Genomic DNA, 17,594 nt, shown 5'->3' with positions numbered 1-17,594 from the left:
GGGGAGTTGGTCGATAAGATCTGTGAGAGCGTCTAAGGTCATTGCATCCAGAGGGGGTAAATAAAGGGAGCAAACGGTAAGCCTCCGACGTGAATGAATTTCAACTGCAACTGCTTGCAGGTCAGTATCCAGGGGGAGAGCAGAGGAGTGGTGGTCATTATTGACAACACGGCGACTCCGTCTTTGGCCCTTTCTCCAGTCAGGTCATCTTTGTGATACAACGTATAGCCCCTTAGTACAGGAGTATCAGACGGTTTTAAATTCGTTTCCTGTAAACACAAGCACAGGGGGCGTTGCCATGCTAGTAGGTTCAGTTCCTCCACATGTGCCCAGAATCCATTCATGTTCCACTGTATAATGGGAGCCATCTATCAGGGTGGGAGTACCTTCATTCTCACTTTCTGTCGGGGAGGAGAGCCCACAACAGGTGGAGGCTCAGTTTTGGGGTGAGATAATTGCTCCAGTCTGACATCAAACTCCATCGCCTCTGAAGAGGAGTCGAGAGAGACGTCAGAGAGAATGACATCAACATCAGCAGACTGTATAACTTCAGTCTCCTTTAGCGGGCGAGTCTTTGGCTTTGGCTTCGATTTTCTGGCCTGAGGTGGCATTGGAACCAAAACCTCAGAAGCAGTATGGGTTGTAGCAGCGCTGGGCAGTGCACAAGACTGGACATGGGAAGGGGCAGGAAGTTCCATTATGTCAGCAACCACGGTCTGGTCAGAAGGCCGGGGGGGAGCAGCAGGCTTCATAGGAACGGCAGCAGCACGCGTACATGGACAAACGCAGGTGCTAGTGCTGACAGTAGCAACCTCCGTTTGTGTAGCGGCATCGGTTTTCAAGACTGACTGTTTCAGAACGGAAGAAAAGGAAGCAGCGAACGTGGGCGGCTGCATGGACTTGTAAATTTTCTTTGCCTCACCATACGGGATGCGTTTGGTGGTTTTAAGTTCCTGGATCTTCCGTTCCTCAAGAAAACCTCTACATTCCTTACTCCACACGGGATGATCCCCAGAGCAGTTGACACACTTGAGAGGAGTGGAGCAACCAACTCCCTCATGGGCGGCTTTACCACATTTCCCGCAAGTGGCTTCCCCTTTACAGCCGAGAGTAGTGTGTCCAAAGTGTTGGCATTTAAAACGCCGCATGGGGTTGGGGTAATAAGGCAGTACACTGAGACGTAGGAAACCTGCCTTCACATGTTCTGGCAATTTGGTGCTGTTAAACGTAAGGATAAACGAGTCAGATTTCATGAGAGCACCATCCACCCGTTTCATAACGCGTTGCACGTCGACAGTTCCTTCCCGGGACCATTCAGCCTTCAGTTCGTCTTGGGGAATGTCAACGAGATCTCTGTAAGTCACAACACCCTTGCTGTAGTTCAAGGCGTTGTGAAATTCAGTCTCTATCGCAACCTCCCCAAGAAATTGTGCCTTCAGAAGGTTCTGGACTTGCTGGAAGCTAGATGTTTCAACCAACAAGATGCCATTTCGCAAGCGCTTTACAGATTTTAATGTGCCAGCAATACCTTCTAAGCCCTTCTGGATATAAAATGGTGAAACTTTTTCGAAACTCCGATCTTTTCTTTTAATTATAAGAAACACGTTCTGCGAAGCAGCATGCGTTCTGTTACGACTACCTGAATCAGGAGAACTGGCTACACGAGCCCTCTTGTTAGATTGGGTGTTAGAACCTACCAGCGGCCCACCCTTTCCGCTGGGAGGAGAAGAAGAGAAGTTCGAGGATTCCATCTCGGTCCCACGAGCAGCTAGGGAACTAGGAGTCCACCTAGACAGAGCCCCGCGTGCCTAGGTAAGCCTTATACAACTGAGGTGCGGCAGGTTCCCCAGAGGTTGCCCGCTAACGACTGTTCCACCTCTACAGCCATGCATCTCTTCAGCACGCAGCACACCTTGAGATTGAGGGGTTGTTTATAGAGGTTTATTTCATCCTCGCGACCCAGGCGGTCAAGCCATGATCCCCATTCCCTGAGACACACAACATTCCACCGCCGCGCCACACGGTGGTCGCTGAAGTATGCTCAGAGCTTACGGGGACAGGGGACTGGTGGCGTAGGGGGCGAATCTGCATGTGGAGACTAAGCAATGTTAGAGCTCCCATTTAGCGTTTCGAGTAACCGTGACACTGAATATGTCGCGGCCGACGACTTGAGTCGCATGTTTAACGAAAATGCGGATGAACACCTTGGTGAAAGTTTTCTGAGAGGTAGCTCCAAAAATGGTCCAAATGGCTCTGAGCACTATGGGACTTAACTTCTCAGGTCATCAGTCCCTTAGAACTTAGAACTACTTAAACCTAACTAACCTAAGGACATCACACACATCCATGCCCGAGGCAGGACTCGAACCTGCGACTGTAGCGGTCACGCGGTTCCAGACTGTAGCGCCTAGAACCGCTCGGCCACCCCGGCCGGCTGAGAGGGAGCTCACCAGAATCACCAGGTAATGGAAACTGTGTTATTCTTAGTGTTTTTCCACTTCTCTAAGATATGGCGGCGCAACAGACTGTAGATCCTCAACTAAGTTCAATTGCGGAAAGGATAAGGAAGGAGTAAGCCTGTTGTTTGAAGGGAAACGCATTGTGTCGTGCAGGCCGCGATACACAAGGGTATGAGGTCAAACTGCCGGCTGATTTAGTTTCCTTAGTATTCAAGTACTATCATGAAACACCAGTGGTCAGTCATCTGGTCGTGTTCAAAACGCGGATTAAGATTAGAGAGAAATCGTTTGAAAGGGGAAAGATTAACTAATTAAGTCACTGGCATTGCGGTCTAGAATTTGCGTATTAGCAAACCTGCATTGCATACACTACAGAGGGACTGTCGTCTGATACGTTTAATGAGCCTGCGCAGCAATTCCCACGCATTAGAGAGCGTAACTGGTGCGTTTTTGAGTGCGTATACGCGTGTACATGCTTCTGCTGGTTGTTGCCTACTAGCAATATTACCTCGCAAGGGTGAATAAGGTGTTTACAAGGGATGCGACTTACAGCCTTGTCGAGCTTTCATTTCCCATAATGCAACGACGTTTACATCTGCAACCTTTCGCAGTTTCTGTTTTTAAGTTGCGGTGGCCCACAGTACTATTGCACCACATTACCCGAATTCTTCCTTTGCGGAACGTGGTAACAGGGCTTGGGAGTTCAGTCATACTGACCATATTAAATGGGATAACCCTTATTGTGGTTAGGTTTTACTCTTAATACTGCGGTCCACAAGGCAATACCCGGTAGTCTTGTGTTTACCTTTAAACGCAACCCCCCCGCCAGCCAATTTATGGTCTTTAAACAGCCTGCTCGCGGGTGAGAGGGACTCTGCACTGATCAGTGCCCACTAGAAGCGCAGCCGAAATAATTTAAAAGTAGCTCATGAAAGGATGGAGCTGCTTTGTATTGCTGGCAGCCGACCATCCTCACTGAAAGCAGGGAAAGGGTATTGGGTGAACAATCCCGCCGCGGTAAGACGAGGTAGCGACGTGATGATGGTAAACTTCTTGCCTAGGGTTTTAGGGCGTGCTCAGATTCTACGATTCCGTACAGGTACGACACAGATTGAAACGTACTCGGAAAGAAGTGCAATTCAGTGAGTATTATCACCTAACTCCAATGTTTAATGTAAACTTGTCGGAGGTAATACGAATTCCATCTACACGTTTAGTGGCTAAGAAGCATTGAGGTTAGGTCTAAGTACTGATAGCATTGTTTTTAAAGTTTTGAACTTGAATGTTATATATGAGGATACACACGTTATCTAGAGAAGATTATTACTAAATACATTTGGAAAATAGGATAACTAAATGTTGGGAGCAACTTCAAAAAGACATTACTGAGACGGCAGTAAAAACTACCCCTCTTTAAAAGAAATGGTGGAGTAATGATGGTGGAGTGATAAAGTGATTATAGTGTTGAGTTAATTATAAACAGACACGGAGCTTAGAATGTCTGGAACGCAAATAGAAGAGATAAGATCCGGAAAAATTATACAGAAGCAGGCAAACAGCCATCATGGGGTCCCGAAAAGATCAGGGTATAACGTACAAGAAATTAACTAAAGCCAGTTGAAACACACTTTACGCGAAACAATAAAACGAACTTTTATAAAACATTAAAAAATTATTTAAGAATGTGCACACCACCAAGTTTACAGTTTGTAGGTCCAAAAACACAGAAATTTGCATACGTGATAACATTAAGAACTACAGAATAATTGTGGACTACTTCAAATAACTACACTACTGCGATCCACCAAGGAACAATTTGATTTTGCTAATGTAATCCAAATACAGTCAGACTCAAAGCTATGAACATTAGAGGAAATCAGAGAAATAATACAAACAAGTTAAAAATAATGAAACATCCGGAGAAAACAGTATAGTTGCTGAACGACGGAAATACTCTAGTGACATCATTACTTTATGCCTAACAGAAATCGTTGATGAAGTGCAGAGCAAATACTATATCTACAGAATCTAATATACATGAAGCAAATAAGAAACTTGACATACGTGATAACTCTTTTAGATTTTAAAATTCCATACGACTGAATTGATAGAAAATCAATAGTCAATGTTATAAAGGAATTCCGACTAAACAGTAAAACAATACAAAATATTAAAGTAACTATAACAAACAAAAACATCAAAAGCAAAATCTATGTAGGAACTTTTAAATACGTTTGCAATAAAATCATGTTTAAGACAGGGAGATGGTTAAGCACTGTTAATTTTTTATGAGCGTTAGAGAAGGTTGTTTGAGAGAGGAGGAATCCATCACTACGAAGGGAGTTCCTACTAAGAAGAATCCCCATTAATATTTCCCCAGATTGTCTACTTTTTGGAAATGTCACAGCTCTAATTACTGAACCACTGCATACTGGCAAAGAACATGTCACACAACTACAGAAACAAGGAGGCAAAATGGGACAAAAATTATGATTTGAAAAAACTCATTCCTTCAGAAATGTCAATGAACCCCCCCCCCCCAAAATCCTAAAATTTATACCAGCTCAGTATCTAAAACAAACTGTTTTAAGTAGCTAGGTGAATACATAACAAGCAACACAAAGGAAAAAATTTCCATAGAAAAACGAGTACATAAAATGGAAGTGGCGTTCCAAATGCTCATAAAATACATAAAACAAAACAAGAACTTCGTCCAAGAAGGGAAAACTAAGATAATGCCAAACAATGGTAACGCTTCAAACACTGTATGTAGCCAAGACGATTATACTAACAGGATTTGGTGAACTTGAAAAATTGGTGCTGCCATAGGTCAAACGGATATCAACTGCGTTTTTGTAAATAGAAACCACCATTTTTATTACATATTCGTGTAGTACGTAAAGAAATATGAATGTTTTAGTTGGACCACTTTTTTCGCTTTGTGATAGATGGCGCTGTAATACTCACAAACGGATAAGTACGTGGTATCACGTAACATTCCGCCAGTGCGGGCGGTATTTGCTTCGTGATACATTAACCGTGTTAAAATGGACCGTTTACCAATTGCGGAAATGGTCGATATCGTGTTGATGTATGGCTATTGTGATCAAAATTTCCAACGGGCAATGCTGCTCGGTATCCTGGACGACATCGTCCTAGTGTCCGGACCGTTCGCCGGATAGTTACGTTATTTTAGGAAACAGGAAGTATTCAGCCTCATGTGAAACATCAGCCATGACCTGCAACAAATGATGATGCCCAAGTAGGTGTTTTAGCTGCTGTCGCGGCTAATCTGCACATCAGTAGCAGACAAATTGCGCAAGAATCGGGAATCTCAAAAACGTCGGTGTTGAGAATGCTGCATCAACATATTTCTATGCACCAGGAATTGCATGGCGAGGACTTTGAACGTCGTGTACAGTTCTGCCACTGGGCACAAGAGATATTACGGGACGATGACAGATTTTTTGCACGCGTTCTATTTAGCGACGAAGCGTCATTCACCAACAGCGCTAACGTAAACCGGCATAATATGCACTATTGGGCAACGGAAAATCCACGATGGCTGTGACAAGTGGAACATCAGCGACCTTGGCGGGTTCATGTATGGTGCGGCATTATGGGAGGAAGGATAATTGGCCCCCATTTTATCGATGGCAATCTAATTGGTGCAATGTATGCTGGTTTACTACGTAATGTTATACCGATGTTACTACAAGATGTTTCACTGCATGACGGAATGGCGATGTACTTCCAACATGATCGATGTCCGGCACATAGCTCGCGGGCGGTTGAAGCGGTATTGAGTAGGATATTTCGTGACAGGTCGATTGGTCGTCGATGTACCATACCATGGCCCGCGCGTTCACCGGATCTGACGTCCCCGGATTTCTTTCTGTGGGTAAACTTGAAGGATATTTGGTATCGTGATCCACCGACAACGCCTGACAACATGCGCTAGCGCCTTGTCAATGCATGTGCGAACATTACGGAAGGCGAACTACTCGCTGTTGAGAGGAATGTCGTTACACTTATTGCCAAATGCATTGAGGTTGACGGACATCATTTTGAACATTTACTTCATTAATGTGTTATTTACAGGTAATCACGCTGTAACAGCATGCGTTCTCAGAAATGATAAGTTCACAAAGTTACATGTACCACAATGGAACAACCGAAATAAAATGTTCAAACGTACCTACTTTCCATATTTTGATTTAAAAAACCTTCCTGTTACCAACTGCTCGTCTAAAATTGTGAGCCATATGTTTGTGGCTATTACAGCGCCATCTATCCCAAAGCGAAAGAAGTGGTCCAACTAAAACATTCATGTTTCTTTACGTACTACACGAATATGTAATAAAAATATGGGTTGCTATTTAAAAAAAAACGCAGTTGATATCCGTTTGACCTATGGCAGTGCCATCTAGTGGGCCAACCATAGCGCCATCTGGTTTCCCCCTTCAAGCTAGACAGGTATCGTTCATTGTAGTTTTTTTCGTTTGACGCTTCTTTCGTGAGATATTTGGCCCAGTCACGATCAATGGACCACTATGTATACAGAATGGATTGTAACAGATTAACGTAGCAGTTTTTCAACTTACTAAACAACTACAAATCCAAAAACGACATCGTTCACCGAAATTGAGAAAGATATGAATGAATTAGAAATGAAATAATAGATAACAGAATATTTTTAGGAGAAGCAACACATAAGCAAGATTACAGGATGGAACGAGGTCTGAAAAAGAAAGAAAGTGGATCCAGGGAGAAAAGCAACCACGCTCTCAAAGGATAATGGAACTCCGGGAGCAACGAAAATTAAATATAAAGAAGCAAAATCGAAGTTGATTTATTGGATCTTTGAAAAGCATTACCGAATAAATAAATCAATAAAATATGTGGATTACTGTTTTTTATTTATTCTGAATTGTGAGGACAGCAGTTTGCATAGGGTAGTCTCCGATGCATTCGAAGTCCAACTATGTCCACAGCCTCCTAGACAAAGCTGCCTGCCGTCTGGTGTGAGTTCTCTTCCGCGACCATCGTGGAACGTGCAGAGACCATTTGCCGAGTCCATCCCGTAGAAGGCCTGGCTAGATATTTGTTTTTGCTCCCTCCGTATCGTCAACAGCGCTGCCCAACATCGAGTGACCAAGCTTAATAATGATCGCCTCTTTGCGGTAGTGAACCCTCTTGTTCTTCGATGCGTGCACGGAAGTTGTGAGAAAATAGTTTGTGATATAGTGCCCTATTTGTCATTCACAAACAGTTGCTGTAGCTAACTAAAGGAAAGTTTGCTTTTTTAGGTTGATGACTGCTGGGGCTACGGTCATTTTTTTGCCCAGTTTTGGAAGAAATTATATCAAGTTATCAACAGTGGTATTTAGTGTGGATAGCATTTTATGCAAAGGAAAATAATTTTTTATCTTACTGAGGCTTAATGCTATTCATGTCACAGCAGCACTTTTCGAAAAATCGATAACGGGGAATTATAAATTTCCAGAATGAGACTTTCACTCTGCAGCGGAGTGTGCGCTGATATGAAACTTCCTGCCAGATTAAAATTGTGTGCCCGACCGAGACTCGAACTCTGGACCTCTGCCTCTCGCGGGCAAGTGCTCTACTATCTGAGCTACCGAAGCACGACTCACGCCCGGTACTCACAGCTTTACCTCTGCCAGTATCTCGTCTCCTACCTTCCAAACTTTGCAGAAGCTCTCCTGCGAACCTGCAGAACTAGCACTCCTGAAAGAAAGGATACTGCGGAGACATGGCTTAGTCACAGCCTGGGGGATGTTTCCAGAACGACATTTTCACTCTGCAGCAGAGTGTGCGCTGATATGAAACTTCCTGCCAGATTAAAACTGTGTGCCCGACCGAGACTCGAACTCGGGACCTTTGCCTTTCGCGGGCAAGTGCTCTACCATCTTTTTTTTTTTAATCTCATTTTATTCGCATTTGTTCGTTGTATCTGCTCGGGGCGGACGTCGTAAGACACCCGTTTAAGTTCGTTGTTGATCAATTAACTCAGTTTTTTTTATTACAGAGGGCTGTTAACACTCCGACTGAACACGCTGAGCTACCGTGCCGGCTGTCCATCTGAGCTACCGAAGCACGACTCACGCCCGGTACTAACAGCTTTACTTCTGCCAGTATCTCGTCTCCTACCTTCCAAACTTTACAGAAGCTCTCCTGCGAACCTTACACTCACTCACACCGCATCAAATCCACATTGGTTACTAAGCTTACTGCTCAGTTCCCTAAACTTTAGAAAGAGTCATTACGTGGATATGTGTTTCACGAGGGGTCCTCCTGCCCCGATTCATTTTCTTCGTTCACATGGTCAGACACGTAGATTCCTTAAGTGTATTTGTAGTTGCTTTCTACACATTACGCTTTAATATGTGGGAAACGCTCGTTTGTACATTCATTTCCTCTACCCTGTTGCTCACATAGTACAGCGAAACGCATAAACAAAATATACGCATGTGCGAATGTATATTGTCGTTGAATCTGTGCGATAGCTGATAAGTAAGAGTTACTTACCGCTAAAAGTGTTCATATTTTTGTTTATTCATTGTCCGCAAAGCAACGTAAAATGTGCGTCTATCAAGGCTGAGAACACCGAGTGAAATCTGTTGCAAGCGTCAGTTACTGAAATATCGGAGCACTATGTTATGTCATATTCTGACGTTCGTTAAATACAACTATCAGCTTTCTAACAAATTTTGTTCGATTACTTTCTGGGTCATATTCGCTTGTGTTTCAGGAACCAAAATTCTACGTAATTAGATGAATATACGAACGAAATAGATGAAATGGACGCTAAACCTCATATTGGAAACCAATGTATTGCATACCAATGGGGAAAACATTGAAGCTTAACGCGGCGCATGAACTACTTTCTCGGTAATGTGTGCAAATAGTTACAAAAGTGTTTTGGTAATACGAAAGTGGCGGAAATTGTCTTTGATGATCTAACTTCTTGTTGCGGTCTACATTGCTGTCACACACAGCAAAGACTATGAATCGTCTATAACGTATGAATTAAAAAGACGGTCCCTCAGTTCCCAATCAGACTAGCAAAGGCGCCAACAATAGGCATTGACAGAAAGTGACCCGTGACGTTGCCTAGAAACAGTCTGAGGCTTGCTAACGAAGAAAGCGATTTGCTCTTAGCTGTTTTCTTCTTGCCTCGCCGGTGAAGACTCTTGTAGCGCAAGGTAAGCATCAAATACTTCTCGTTTAATTGTCTGCCTAAGTTGTCGACAACTATTTTCACTGTTGCATCTGAGGTATAACGCAGTCTGATAACAAGTTACATCAGTCCGACTTCGATGAAGCACGATACGCAGAACTTTATATTCTTCTGTAGATCGCATGTAGTTAATTTGCGATACAACTCCCAGGACACAGCTACAAAGCAGGCGTATATGGATCAGTGAAAATATAACTATTACTTACCCACCTCTTAAAATACTATTCGGATACAATTTAGTACGATGTTATAGTTAATTGTTGAATAATATTCATAGGGCACACCACGCATGTCCGTCATGTCACGGATTGCAACATATTGGGTGATTAGTGACACCAGTTTGCACTAATTTAACTGCGGACTAAGAAATGGAGTAAACAGATGTGGCAGCTAAGACGAAGCTAATCTCGAGATTCCCTCTCACGTCATTGTGATTGCGTGCAGCGTTAAGCGTACTACGTTAGTCGCATTGTAGATTCTTTTCGGATACGCTGTGAAAAAATGCAGCCATGCTTTGCGGCAGCAGAGGCAGGTGGTGACCGAGTAATTGCTTCCTTTCCGATTGCACATGTTTAACGAATATCTTGAGCTGTTACTACTTTGCTGTGTGGTAGATAAGCTTGAAAAGCTACGAGCAGATCTCATGGAGGAGGGCGATTTCAGGGTTCTGTTCGTGACAAGAGCCTCCTTTATGGGCGCATTTAGAATCTGTATTTCCACTAGACTCTGGTCTCCGAGATATAGCTATATAACTTCGCACAAGTACATTAAATTTTCTGCCTTAGTTTTCTTAGTATTTCCATATGTTATATAAGTAAGTTATTTCGTTTACTTTAATCATCTCATAACAAGTTTTTATCCACTTCAAAACCTAGTTGCGCCATTTTTGCATCAGACAAGCTGCGTGACTATAAACATTTGTACTGCACCACATCATAAAATTACAATAATTTAGGGAGTAAATGAGACTGTATTTTAGGACAATCATATCAGTGAGGTAGTATCTGTGGTTGAGTCATATTATACTTGCGCTACTTCTTAAGAGCAGTTCCTTAAAGTTTCTTCCTCTGTAGTGTTCTAGTATCTTGAGCAAGCTAATGAAGAGGAATGAAGGGATGTACCTCACACGGCTACATTGTTATGTCAGTTCCAGAATATTAAATAGGAAAGTAATACCGAATGTAGTTTTGAAAAGTAAACTAACTGTTTTTCAAAATCAGAAAGCACTTTCTTATTTTAGAACGGTCTGATATCAAAAACTAATTTTGTGCCCTGGAAGTGAACTCGTTTGAAGGAAGAAATAACCGAAGTGAAATGAAATATTACCCTATTCACAGGTAGGATACAAAATATTGTGTCTCCGAGAAAGCGATATTCTTATGTAGAACTAACAATACAAATACCCAAGGAGACAAATTTTCTAGACGGCCTAGACTCTATAAGTGCCACATTAACACATTTCCTTCCATTTCTGTAGGATGTAATTCGATGATGTCGACAACTTTGGCTTCAGTGAACAAAGTCTACTCCGTCAGATAACAGTATTTAAATCTTGTAAATATCGGAGTTCGTATAGATGATCTAGATCTCCACTTTAGGAATATATTCTAAGTACGTCTGAATCGAACGACGGCCCATGAAATATCAATAGTGATATTTGGGTGAATCGAATAATTCCTAATTAACAGATGGCAGTATGATGCTTCTAAAAATTTCTTTCTCCATGCCTGTTGGAAAATGATGGGACTATGTACAGCTACGACAAATCGTCAGAAAATATAAGAAAATTGCAAAATGAAAGCAAGACTGCAGATTATAAGAAGCTGAGCGATCATATATATTGCATGCAAACAGATGAGATGATCCGACAACTTTCATCTAACATAAGAAATGACAATTTGCAGAGGACAGAAACGCCAAATTCCTATCGATGAGACCAGTAAAACTTAATGCACATCTACGACGGAAAAAACATATTCATGAGGAAGGCTTATGACCGACATCAGAACCTACCTCTCATTAATATGAATTCGTAGCACCGAATATTGTTTCTGCTTGATAATCATCCAATATACACAATGGTGTTTATCTTAAACACTTTAATTTCAATTTTTCAATGACTGAAAACGCATCTCAGTACATTACTTTTCTTTGGTGTTCGCGTTTTCGCTGTGTTTCTTGTAATCTGACTACATACTTAATTCCTTGAACATTACTGTTAACTATAGTGATAAAATTTCTGATACCAGCGCTATTGAATTTATTGTTCCCAAACAGAAGGAGAAGAAGCTATAACGTTCTGAGGGCCCCATTGTTGCCAATCAGCCAAACACGATGTATTAATTTGCATGAGCAAATGTATCAGGTTGTGCTCTACCTCCAGAAGCCTTTAACTGAAATTAGTCAGTACATAAGTCACAATATTGTATTGTATTGTATTGAACTGGAGACCTAGAAACGACGTAGAGGCTTCGTCCCCTCCGTGGCCTCAGTGGTACACAACCCCACAACAGGCTACAGCAGTCCACTCATCCCTCCACCACCCCACACTGAACACAGGGTAACTGCCAGTGAAGGCTCTTCTAGTGCGAGGTAAACGTCAGTATTTCATTGTCTGTTTAAGCTGTAGATAGTGTATTCATTGTCAGATGTGAAATATAGAACGGTTTGATAGCAGGCGACCAGGCGAAATTGATAACGCAGTTCTGAATATTTTTCTTCAGATCGCATTTAGATAATTTACGATATAATTCTGAGGAAACAGATACAAAGCAGGCTTACACGGATCAGCGAAAGTTTTACTATCGTGTACCTACTATTTAAAATAATTATCAGTGACATATCCCGCCATATGTTAAGCCTTACGATACGTTTTAGGTTCAGTGACATCACTTGACGTGATCTGATCTGTGGACTGAGCAATGGAGTAAAGAGATGCGGTGTGCAAGACATAGCCACTCTCGACACCCTCTCTGACTTAGATGCGAACACGTCTATCTTAAAATGTGCGAACTAGTACTGAACTGTATCAGTCGCATTCTAGGTTGAGTACGGAAACGCGACGTGAAAATGTCGTAGTACTTTGTGGCAGCAAAGACTGTTTTTGAGGTAGTGTTTGGTTCCCTTTCTAAGTGTGCATGTTTAAAGTACATCGTGGTACTGTAAGGACATTGCAGAATGATAGATGATCTTCAGTTCCAAAGACCAGGTCTCAGCAAGTAGGAGGATTCCTCTGTTTTCGTGATCACGAGAGACGCCTTACTGGTGTAGATAGAAGCTATCTTTCCGTCATGATGTAATCTATGAGATACAGCTTTGTAAAGTTTGTCCAAGTGTATTACATCTCCCTCCTTATTTTCTTAATTTTTACGTGTTATCTAGATACGTCATTTCGTTTCTCTTCATCACCACGTCTTAGCAATTTACCCACGTTCCTGCACAATTTTTTTTTTCTCATCAGACGTTTGCTTCAGTGTGAAAATTCGCATTTTATCGCATGGTAAACTTACAATAAGTCTTAAATAAAATAAATGAAAATTATGTTGTAGAACAACAATATACGTTACTCAGTACCATAAAGCTGTATCCGTGCGCTAAGTTATCGCAGACAATGCTACAGAGCATTTCCTCTGTTGCGTACTAGTATTTTAAGTAAACTAAAGAAAATAATTTATATATCTAACTCTGACTCCTGTAGTATAATGGAGGCTGTAGTATTTTAAGGAAACTAATGAAATGCGTAGCTCTCACTACTGTAATAAAATGGCATTTGCGGAAGTTAAAAAGAGAAAGTAACACTCGAAACTGCAGTCCAAAGTGAGGCGCTTATTTTTTAAATGTTGTAAGCCTTTCCGTATATTACGTCGATACGATGTGTTCAAGAAGTAATTATTTTGTTGATGAATCGAACTCACGTCCAGGAACAAACTTAAATTTTGTATGATTACGGATATACTACAATAATACGACTGTGTCTCGGATCATAAATGAAAACTCACGCAGTCACAGTTGTTGTTGTTGTGGTCTTCAATCCAGAGACTGGTTTGATGCACCTCTCCAAGCTACTCTATCCTGTGGAAGCTTCTTCATCTCCGAATAACTACTGCAACCTACATCCTTCTGAATTTGTTTAGTGTATTCATGCCTTGGTCTCTCTCTACGATTTTTACATTCCCTGCTTCCCTCCAAATACTAAACTGATGATCCCTTGATGCATCAGAACGTGTCCTACCAACAGATCCCTTCTTCTAGATAATATGTGCCACAAATTTCTCTTCTTCCCAATTCTATTCAGTACCTCAATATTAGTTACGTGATCTACCCATCCAATCTCCAGGATTCTTCTGTAGCATCACATTTCGATAGCTTCTATTCTCTTCTCATCTAAATTATTTATCGTCATGATTCACTCCCATACATTGCTACACTCCATAAAATTCTTTCAGAAAAGACTTATACACACTTAAAACAATATCCCATGTTAACAAATTTCTCATCTTCAGAAACGCTTTCCTTGCCATCGCCAGTCTACATTGTACATCCTCTCTACTTCGACCATCATCAGTTATTTTGCTCCCCAAATAGCGAAAGTCCTTTCTACTTTAAGTGTCTCATTTCCTAATCTAATTCCCTCAGCATCACCTGATCTAATTCGACTACATTCCATTATCCTCGATTTTTCATTGTTGATATTCATCTTATATCCTCCTTTCAAGACACAGTCCATTCCGTTCAACTACTCTTCTAGGTCCTTTGATGTCTCTGAGAGAATTACAATGTCAGCGGCGAACCCCAAAGTTTTTTTTCTTCTCAATGGGTTTTAATTCATACTCCGAATTTTTCGTTTGTTTCCCTTAATGCTTGCTCAATATACAGATTGAATAGCATCGGGGATAGGCTACAACCCTGTCCCACTTCGTTCCCATCCACTGCTTCCCTTTCATGCCCCTCGATTCTTATCACTGCCATCTGGTTTCTGTACAAATTGTACAGATTTGATCCTAATTACATCAATCTGGACATTACGTCTGCTGCAGATGATAACGTCTTCAAATTAGATGATACAATCTAAATTTTCCTTCCTAGAAATCGATATACCCCTGCATACTGGTAAAAAAATTCTTTGGGCCATATATGTTTTACTCTTCGCCTCTTGGTAAACTCAAGGAGACGTTTATTGGTTTCGCTATCATCTTCAGACGAGTTACTATCTACATTAACGCCGACTCGTATCACGATCCTTTCTGAATATATGAAAATTTACAATTATTATTCGAATTCCTAAGATGCATCGCAATATTTTTTTTTTTTACTTATATCTACGAGTCACGCGCCATTCAACAGATACTGATACGGCCGTTTGCATATCGTAGATGTTTCGGAGCTTGTTCCGGAGTTTGCTGTGCAAGAAAGGAGGGTGCTGCCTCTGGGTGTTCCTCAGGCGTAGGCAGCCCTTCTATGAGGATGACGATGACGAGATGATCTGCGACCCGGGCATGAACATCGCCATGTCGCATTGGTGCGGTGCCTCGCTACCTGATGAGGTATGTCACACCACTAGCACAATAACGGTCATTCTGAGATTACCTTCTCCAGTTACACATTATATTAAGATCACGTTTGCTGTAAGACGCAGTATATTCTCTCCCCTATTCATATTTTCAAATTAGAAATCAAAATTAAATTCCGAAGGAAATATTTGATAGTCTCATTGCACTCTCATACTCGAATATTCCAAAAGTGTAGGCCATGGTGCACTCCCCACATAGGCGCACATTTTAGAGCACCTGTTAAACGGTAGGGCTATCTTCCGGGGTAATTGTCGTAGAAAGGTCATACACGATGATTAAAGTTCTTCACTACGATTCCTTTCAGGCAGGTTTTCTCACATCGTTATTTTATCAGACAGTTCATGGAAATTACAGAGCAATCTGAATCACATACTTTGAAATTTATAAGATAATGCATCAATTCATTACGAAGGGTAACAATGAAACTTGACTGTATAAATACAGTAATAGATATGCGGAATTAAAATAATTTCAGTCAGCATCTGGGATCATGATAGTGCATATATGTAACAAACAGCTCATAACTATTAACAACAGTGAAGTAGGCCCAACATGCTATTAGCAGATGAACTTTCCGAGTTTTTTGGAAACGTTCTATAAACACGTTGCGGAACACGTTAAGGGCGACCAAAACTAAAATTAGAACAAATTATCACTAAACTGGGTACTGAATTTGGTGTTCTAAAGACCAATTTGGTTTTCATTGTAAATGACAGTCAACATTTGCTTTAGAGCATGAGGTTACCTGGATTTTCAAAATTATATACAGATGTTGTCAAACATTCTGCTTTTCAGTGTTCGTTTTTCTTAACGTCCTGTTTCTTTTTCAGGCTCCCACTTGGTATGAGTGTGCTCTTGGAGGAGTATACGAGCACAAATCAACCATCAGTAACGGTGCTGACGTAACACATCCGAACTATCGGGACACAGTTGCGAATATAGAAAAGCTAGTGGCAGAAGGAAGGAGTACGTCTCGGCTATTGGCGTGCAAAAAGCTTTGCGCTATTTATGGACGAGTTACTCCCACAGTAAAAGGTAATTAACCAAATCTGATGAACTGTATACTTGAAGCTTATTGGAAAAGAAACCTCTGTAGCCAACTATCATTTTGAAACGAATTTGATTTTCGTATTTAGTTTGATTGCAGAGTACCTAGGTGAACTGTTTCATCGTCTGTGTGAGGATGAAGATATGCTAGTGCGAAGAATGGCACTGTCCATGTTGCCTGCTATAGCTGAAGAAGCTGATGTCCAGTTTTTTGCTTCTCATGTAGTACCCATTTTCGAGAAGGCCCTGGAAGATAAGGTACATTAAGACAATTTCTTATCCACTTGCGCTCTTTAACTAGTACACATAGCGAATCAGTTTTTACAACTTTCGTTTATTTTTACAGATTGGTCTTCACTTGGAGGCGACACAGGCTTTAATCGCTTTGCTTAAAGCTAAGAACCTATCTGATGATGTATACAGACATCTTCTGCCAGTTCTGTATAAATACGCAGAGGATTCATATTGGCAAGTTCGGTTCTTAATTGCCAACAGCATTAATGATGTAAGTATCTTAAATATTTGTTTCTCTTAGTGTTGGATACGTGCTTATAGTCTATACAATACTTCTTAGCGTTACTAAGGGACACTCGTAACCGCATTGTTAAGTTACAACTATTCAAATTTAGTTCAAGTGCACTCAGCTAAGTTGTGATAGTTGAAAGAAGGAAGAGTATTTCTTTCCATTTGTGAGCAGGGATGCTTGCGTATCTGGAGTAGTTTCTGTATGAACTGACATATTGGCAATGTACCTGATCAGCAGAATATTTTTACAATTTTGTTCTAATAATTTATCTCGTTAGCACATAAATGATACGTTTATCAAATTATGTGGTTATTATAATCTTGATTTTCTTCTTTTATAGATTCACAACTCTGTGAATTCACATATCCTGAAATCAAGCTGCTTCTCACTGATGCTGAAGTTCTCAAGCGACGCAGAAACACGAGTGCGCTCTGCGGCAGATCGCTGGTTTGAAGGATGTTTCAACTTTTTGGCGACATCAAGTGAGGTGTAGGTGTCCTAAACCACATTGGGACGCTCAGTTGGAAATTCGTAGCAGTGATATTTTCCGAGTTAACGCCACATCACAGCCTGTCATGTTGGGCCCAGTTTACTAAAGTACAAGTGAACAACTCTAAATGGTTTATTCTGAAAAATTTTGGCAATAAAACCCATTTAAAGCACCTACAGTGGAATGTTTTATTGTAGAAAATAGAAGCAGTTCGCAATCTATAATTGACAAGATGTTAAAC

The 17,594-nt window shown here is 41.2% G+C and overlaps 1 protein-coding gene across 1 annotated transcript in view; it reads left to right on the top strand.

Annotated features, from left to right (window-relative positions):
* LOC126092835 (uncharacterized) overlaps positions 1-17,356 on the top strand; it is a 157,476-nt gene extending 140,120 nt beyond the window's left edge. The window contains exons 5-8 of the mRNA XM_049908565.1: positions 16,121-16,256; positions 16,438-16,595; positions 16,684-16,842; positions 17,204-17,356. Of these exons, the coding sequence (XP_049764522.1) occupies positions 16,121-16,256; positions 16,438-16,595; positions 16,684-16,842; positions 17,204-17,356 (606 nt within the window). The remainder of the gene's footprint in view (positions 1-16,120; positions 16,257-16,437; positions 16,596-16,683; positions 16,843-17,203) is intronic.
* Positions 17,357-17,594: the final 238 nt, after the last annotated feature.

The sequence above is a fragment of the Schistocerca cancellata genome, chromosome 7, assembly GCF_023864275.1.
Source record: "Schistocerca cancellata isolate TAMUIC-IGC-003103 chromosome 7, iqSchCanc2.1, whole genome shotgun sequence".
Lineage (NCBI taxonomy): Eukaryota > Metazoa > Arthropoda > Insecta > Orthoptera > Acrididae > Schistocerca > Schistocerca cancellata.
The sequence above is the reverse complement of the archived record's forward strand: the minus strand, read 5'-3'. Positions and strand labels throughout refer to the sequence as shown.